General features: G+C 34.8%; 1 protein-coding gene across 1 annotated transcript; it reads right to left on the bottom strand.

Moving 5' to 3' along the window:
- Nucleotides 1-223: 223 nt before the first annotated feature.
- LOC111384916 (aspartyl protease family protein 2-like) lies at nucleotides 224-2,011 on the bottom strand. Its single transcript, XM_023009262.1, has one exon. The coding sequence runs from the start codon at nucleotides 1,821-1,823 to the stop codon at nucleotides 372-374; it is 1,452 nt and encodes a 483-aa protein (XP_022865030.1). The 5' UTR covers nucleotides 1,824-2,011; the 3' UTR covers nucleotides 224-371.
- Between the last annotated feature and the right edge of the window lie 5,151 nt (nucleotides 2,012-7,162).

Below are 7,162 nucleotides of genomic sequence, written 5' to 3'. Positions count from 1 at the left end.
TCAGATCGAACCCACTTCCAAAGAAACTATAAACAATAAAATTCATAAAATGTAATTAATTATATTCATGCCATAATTTTTATTTCTTACACGATATTTTTCCTTCTCCCAACTTTCAAGTCCACACATTATATGTAATTCATACATGGATTTAGGGGACCATTGTTATGACTTTTACAACATAGGCCACAGCAGTTGGCCCCATGTACGCAAACCATACTCTATTCTTTCAAACCTTGTATTCTTGTCTGTATTTCCCACTAATAAATAAGCACACAATAAAATAACAGAGCAACAGACAGAGATGTCAAGTTGTTTTTTTCCGATTTCTTTTTCTAATTTCTTGAAAGAAAATAAATAAGCTGTTTCGATCAAGCACATCCACGGGGAGCAAACCCGACCCGTGAATTTGCTAAGTCGAACACGACCCGGAAGCTCTGCTGCTGGATATTCCCAATAATCGTCAAACCGCTTCTGGTACCCGCGAATGCGAAGCAAAATCTTCCATCAGTGTCAACCGGAATCAAGTAATTCGACGCCGGCAATGACACGTCAGCGTTTGTAAAATGCAGCACCACCGTCGGAACCTTCACTTCAGCCTTGCCTGACAGATCAAAGCACGTATCGAATAGTGACAAATCCGGAGCCCGTTTGAAATTCGAAGTCCCGGCCCGGAAAGCATCCCTCAGGGCAATATAAGCGGGTCGGTTCAATCGGGTCACGGAGGTTCCCGAATCCACAATTACCCCTCCGTTACCGTAAGGGTCAAATTTAAAAAGCGACGGCGTAATTCCGGCTATCCTTGTGCCACCTACTGAAATTCCATTAAGCCCCACGTAATAAAACGTGTCGAGCTTTGGGTTGGTTATAAGAGGGGTAAAAACGGCATTTTGCATTGCCGCCGATTCTCCGAAAATAATAGAAGACGGTTTAGACGAAGCAGACCGGTCTACTAAGCAGTAAGAGAATTTATTTCCGAACCGGCGACCGGTCTGAGTCGGAAAAGACAATTTTCCCCTTCCTAGACCAAGTAAACCGGCAGCTCCGATGAATAAACCTTCATTATCATGGCCACATCCGAGTGCTATATCATTAACTCGGTTTCGGCCAAAAGTGAGTGTTTCAGTGGAGAAGTCACCGACGGTGAAGGAACCATCGCCGTAGGAGACTTGGTAGAGGCATTGCCGGCGGTTATTGCAGCCTGGGGAGTCGAGCCTCCGGCAGAGGGGGGAGTCACATGAGACTCCATGAAAGGAGGATGATTTTTTAGGGTCAAAAACCGGGTCAGACTGGGTGTAGCACTTCCTGCACGGGGAGCACTGGAGCCACACGACGTCGCTTCCCGTATCCAGCACCATGTAAACAAACTTGGCCGGTGTCCCTATCCCCAGACGCGTGAAGTACTCGCCGCTTCCCTGCTTGAGCCCCGAAACCACCGAGCTGCTGAAGTCCCTTTTACCTCGAGAAACGTTACCAGCCGTGACAGCGGCGAGTGCGGTCAAAGTTTTGACTCTAACAGCGTCACGTTGGAGGCGGAGCTTGAAGAGGGATTCTGGGGTTGAATTGAAAGCAGCAGGAGAAAGATTATCCACATGGTGCAAATCTACTGACAGAGTGTTCGAGTAAGGGTCCAGTGTGGATTCCGAGTTGGGTCCGCCGCCAGTTTTTTTGTTGTTCCATGAAAGAGACTGAGGCTTAGGCAGAGAATTGAGGACTAAAGATTGGTACTGTAATGTAGAGGATGAGGAGATGGAAATGGAAATTGCGAAGAAGGTAAAGAACAAGACAGTGTAAATGGAACTGGGTTTTCCGTTATCTTTCATTTTGAGATAGGAAGAAGGAGATAGGCACTGAATTGAGGTAGTGGCTTCGGGAATATAAATAATGGTAAAGAGAGAAGACAGTTTGTGTGTGAAACTGTAACTGTGTTTAAGGCAGCCCTCCTTTTGGTTGGTAAGTACCCGTTGGTTTTTACTATACACGAGAAGATAGGACTCGTAGCTTATACTTAATTATAAGTTGCGTAATTTGTACAAAACGTCCTTATCTTTCATGTGATTGTGAAAAACATTCCTACTTTTCATTTTTTGATATTTTTACCCATGTTTCAATGTTCGGTTGGCAAAACATCATTTTCTCTATTTTTGAACGTAAAATGATATTATACCCTCTTATTTAAAATAAAAAATCAAAAAAGAAAAGAAAAGAAAAATAAAGCACAAATTGCAATCATATTTCGAAACGTTTTGAAAAATATATAAATCAATCCAATAAATTACAAAAATTAAAAAAATTCATCTATTTCTTCTCTCCTCTCCCTCTTCATCCCCTCATCATCCTCCTCCACCACTATCAAAACTTCACCTTTTGAACATCTTGGGCGCCGCACCAATATACCACTTTGAAGCCTTCACTTCCCTCTTCGAAACCCACCCAAGCTTTGACCATAACTCCAATTGATTTGGCTGAAATGATTTTTCTTTTTTCCCTAAAAAACCAAAACATGGCAAATGCTGACACACTATGAAAAACGTAGGATTCAGCATTTGATATTGAACTGAAATCTTGAACAACAAATAACATTAAAGAATCATGAATAACAATAACTTTGTGTGCAGTAGGTGAGAGAGAAAATCGGTCAGCGGAGGAAATGGAGGGAATTAAACAAAGGTTGAAGATGTGAAGGGAATTTGTTGGAGGAATTAGGGTATGGAGGAGGATATTGATATTCCGCATTTGGAAATTCATGGAAATGAACGAGAGTCCCGGTGGTCGATGATGGCACGTAGCTTCACCTACCAGCTGAGGGTAGCAGTGGTAGCATAGTGAACGAGTATGTTGTAGGCGATGATGACACGGGAGAGATGGAGGAACTCGTGGAGATGGCTTTGTGCTGGCAGAGGCACCATCACAATCGCTACTTGGGAATTTTTGAAGCCATTTTGATTCTTCTGATAATGATTGGAAGAAAAACAAGTCATGGATCATAGATTTTTTATTTATTTTTTTTCGATTTTTCTTGAGCAGCCTATTTTTAAAATAGGCTATTTTGGCTATTTTTAAATATGTTTTGGGCAGCCTATTTTGGCCGGAAGGTGGAGTTTTTGTGGCGGAGGAAGAGGGAGAGGAGAGAAGAAAGAGATGATTTTTTTTTAATTTTTATAATTTATTGGATTGATTTATATTTTTTCAAAATGTTTAGGAGTATGATTGCAATTTGTGCTTTATGTTTCTTTTCTTTTTTGATTTTTTGTTTTAAATAAGAGGGTTTAATTGTCATTTACGTTCAAAAATAGGAAAAATGATGTTTTGCGCAACCAAACATTGAAAGAAAATGCCAAAAAATGAATAGGTAAAAATGTTTTCTACAATCAATATGAAAGGTAGGGATGTTTTATGCAAATTACCCTTATAATTTTTGTTATGCTTAATTCTTGTTTGATTTAACTAAAAAAAAATTAATTCATTTTAATCACGTGTAAACACAAATTAATTTTATCAACTTTTCAACTATGTTCGTATTTGGTGCAAGTAAAAGTTAGCCCCCGTTGGCCCCCATTTCTTGGAAATAAAATCGGTGGAATCGTGTTTTTTTGAAAAATGAGTGACTAAAAAAGAATGAAAAATTTTCGATTTACTGTAATACTATTCTATGGAAGATTGTGTAGTTAAAAATAGAAAAAAATAAAAAGAAATGATATATAATGAAATGTAATTTAATGAGTATCAAAGAGGGCTTAATAAAAATTTAAAGTCAAAATCAAATTATAAGAATTGTTTTTTGATCGTTAGTGAGAAAAGTAGGTCCCGCATGTGAATGAAAAAATAAAAAATGACGGCTTAGATAGTGAAATAACAATAAAAAAAAATGATTTTTTAGAATAAAAAATTACTACCAAACGGGAGTTAAATTTTACTTAAAATGAATGATAAATAGATGAAAAGACATTAAGATCGTGTTTGATCCCCATTATTTTCAAAATTCATTTTTATCTTCTTTTCAACTACACATTTGTTAATAAATTTGATTATTCAATAAAATAGAACATCTTTATATTTATATATTATCAAGGAATATATTCATTTTAAACTGAGTTTTACAAGATATTTTCCTGTTAAAATGAAAAATAAATTTTGTTATCAAAATATAAAATATAGGAAACAAAAAATAATGATGCGGATTGAAATTTTTTATCTACGTTCATTTATTTTTATTTTTATTTTTATGTAAATAATCAATAAGAGTTTGAAATATTTTAATTTTAATTTTTCATGAATTTTTACTTTTTTAAATTTAAAATTTTAGAATTTTAAATTATATATATTTTTTTTATTTTTTTAGAATTTCAAAATTCAAAAATTTATTTTATTTTATATATATTTTTTAATTTTTCAGAATTTTAGATTTTATTTTAGAATTTTTAAATTTCTTTTAGTGTTTTCTTAGTTCTCGTTGAAAACACTTAAAACGTAAAAATGTATTTTGACTTTATGTTATAAGTTTAATCTTGTTAAAAATATTATGCCAAATAAGTTTTTTGTATTTTGTAAGACTGAAAAATTTTAAATAATTTGAAAACAGCAAATCAAACAACCATAATGTTTTGGTGGTAATTACTGTTAATTAGGTGGTAAAAGATCGTTATTTATTAAACTTAAGACCAAAAATTAGTAATAAATATGGGGTTTAAATAATATTACATAAAATTTTATTTTTTATCTCTTATTTTTAATTACACAATCTTTTATAAAATAATATTATATTTAAATAAAAAAATTTACATCTTTTTTAACAATATATTTTTAAAAAAATATTAATTTAAAGATTATAATTGCCATATAGTGGGTGCCAAACGAGGTTTAATTATTACGCATTTAGAGAAAGTGAAAGGAGTAGGTCTTGAATGGTAGTAATGGACAAGTAGTTTGTTTGCTTTTGTAGGTAAACATTATAGCTATTAATTAATGCTTTCATCGACTTTAGAGCCCATTTGGCCTTACTTTTGAAAAAGTTAAAAGTCGATTTAGGAATTAAAAATTTACTTTTATACAAATTTAAATAATTTTCTGAAAGTAATTTGTAAAGTTAAGATTCCCATAAAACTATCCTAAAAGTAGAATTAAAAACAAAAATTCTGTCGAAAGGACTTTTATATAATTCTATTTTGTTTTTGCTTTACTTGTCTTCTAACTCCATTTTCTTTTTTCTTTTTAATATGTAATTTTTTTATTATCTTTTTCTTTAAATAAATTTTGGGCATTTATTTTTCTCCTTTTTTTTCTTTTAATGTTATATGAAATTTTTAAAAGTTTATTGCAAAATTCTCACTTTACTGCTTATTGAATGGATTCATAACCAAAGCAAGCAAAAAGAGTTGCTATTGCATGCTTGATAAGTAATATGCTAAGATAATTTTTAATTTTATAATACAAACAATATTTTAAAAATTTTAAGACATTTCGGTATTTTCAATCTATTTTGGAAAAATATATGGAAAAATGGATTAATTTCAGTTCAGTGGATCCAGCAATAGGCAACAACTACCAACCAACAAAAGAAAATTAATTGAGAAACTTTTTTGATTTGCTGGCTCCTAATATTGAGATTGATTGCAGTTACAAAATCTAAACATATTTTGCAAATCTTAAATTATAATTTAAATTCATCAAAAATAATACTTATTCACATATTTTGGGGATTCACATCTTACTACCTACTTCTTATCAATATATTTCATATGATTCAAAATTTTATAAATACTTAAAAACACTACAAAACAATCACTAAAACAGATTGCATCATTAGTCAAAGATGTATCGATCTAGAATTTTGGGATGTTGTTGGATGGCATCGCTCTTGATTCGTAATGCATACACGTATACACGTATTAATGTGATAGTTTTTAATTACCTTATGTAACAAATCACTAACCGTCACGTGTATGCCACATAGGGCAACTACAGTAGTGAGTGATTGCAAATAGTATTATTTCATGCTATAAGAGGGTGCTATATTTTTATGTAGAGGCAATTTATTAACAAAGTCACGAGTATGGGAGGGAGAATCATGTGATCCATAGAATCCTGTTGGATTTTGGGATTGTTCATACATATTTCTCAGTAACTTCCTCAAATAATACTATAATTTATGGAGTAGATAGACTTACTATAGTCAACATCTTCGATTATTAATGTTGACCTCGAAAATTGAATCCTCCACGTGGTCAATCGATAGCCACTCCACGTATTCCTCTCTGCACACAATCAACGCAAAGTCAAATGCTTACGGCCAGGACCAGCGGGGTGGCGGCGGTCGTATACACTCTGACGGTCAAGTTAGGTTCAGGTGATCGGAATAGTACCAAAGTTGTGCAAAATAGTGGAGAGGAGAATATATATTTGCTTGTTATGAAGTACTAAATAGGAAGAGTTTCATTACATTTGCCTCTTGCCAAGTCTTGAGTATTTATAGGTAAGGAGAGCAGTTGGATGTGAGACACGTGTATACATCTGAACGGTATGAGGCATCTACTCAACTGTGTCTGTAGAGTGGGCAAGTAGTTACTTCTCCCGAATTGAGTTGACATAAAATTGATAGGTCACATCAACTAGTTTCATGAAGACGTCAAATCACTTTAAACCTTAGGGGCAGAAAAGATCTTGACAAGGATCTCATTCTGAAATCGACGGCGGATCCTCAGGCCGGGATCCATGGGATTCATTACGCCTCGGATTCAGGGGGTTAGGGCACTTCGGCTAGTCCTGCAAAATTACTTATGCCTCGTAGTGTGATAGCAAGTCATCTCCATTGGTGAAGTCACATCGGAACCACTTATGGGAACCACTTCGGAACAACTTCGGATGAGCGTTCCACACCTCGCCTGATGTGGTGGTGGACTTTTCAAAGTGGTTCAGTTAGGGGCGTAACAGTGGTCCCCCAAGTCCAGGTATGAATATTTATATCATGGGTGGACTTATCTTCCCGATCAGGTATGTGCGCCTCGGGATGGGGATCGTGACTTGTGAGAACTTGACGGTCGATTTTCTGTGTTCACCGAAGCGTTGATCATAGGCAGATGCGCTAAATCTTTGGCATTGTGTGAGGGAGAAAATTTACGTGAGGTCAAGGTGTTAACAAGCTAGATGATGTGTGGGGAGATGG

This window comes from Olea europaea, unplaced genomic scaffold (assembly GCF_002742605.1).
Source record: "Olea europaea var. sylvestris unplaced genomic scaffold, O_europaea_v1 scaffold3046, whole genome shotgun sequence".
NCBI classification, from domain to species: domain Eukaryota; kingdom Viridiplantae; phylum Streptophyta; class Magnoliopsida; order Lamiales; family Oleaceae; genus Olea; species Olea europaea.
The sequence above is the reverse complement of the archived record's forward strand: the minus strand, read 5'-3'. Positions and strand labels throughout refer to the sequence as shown.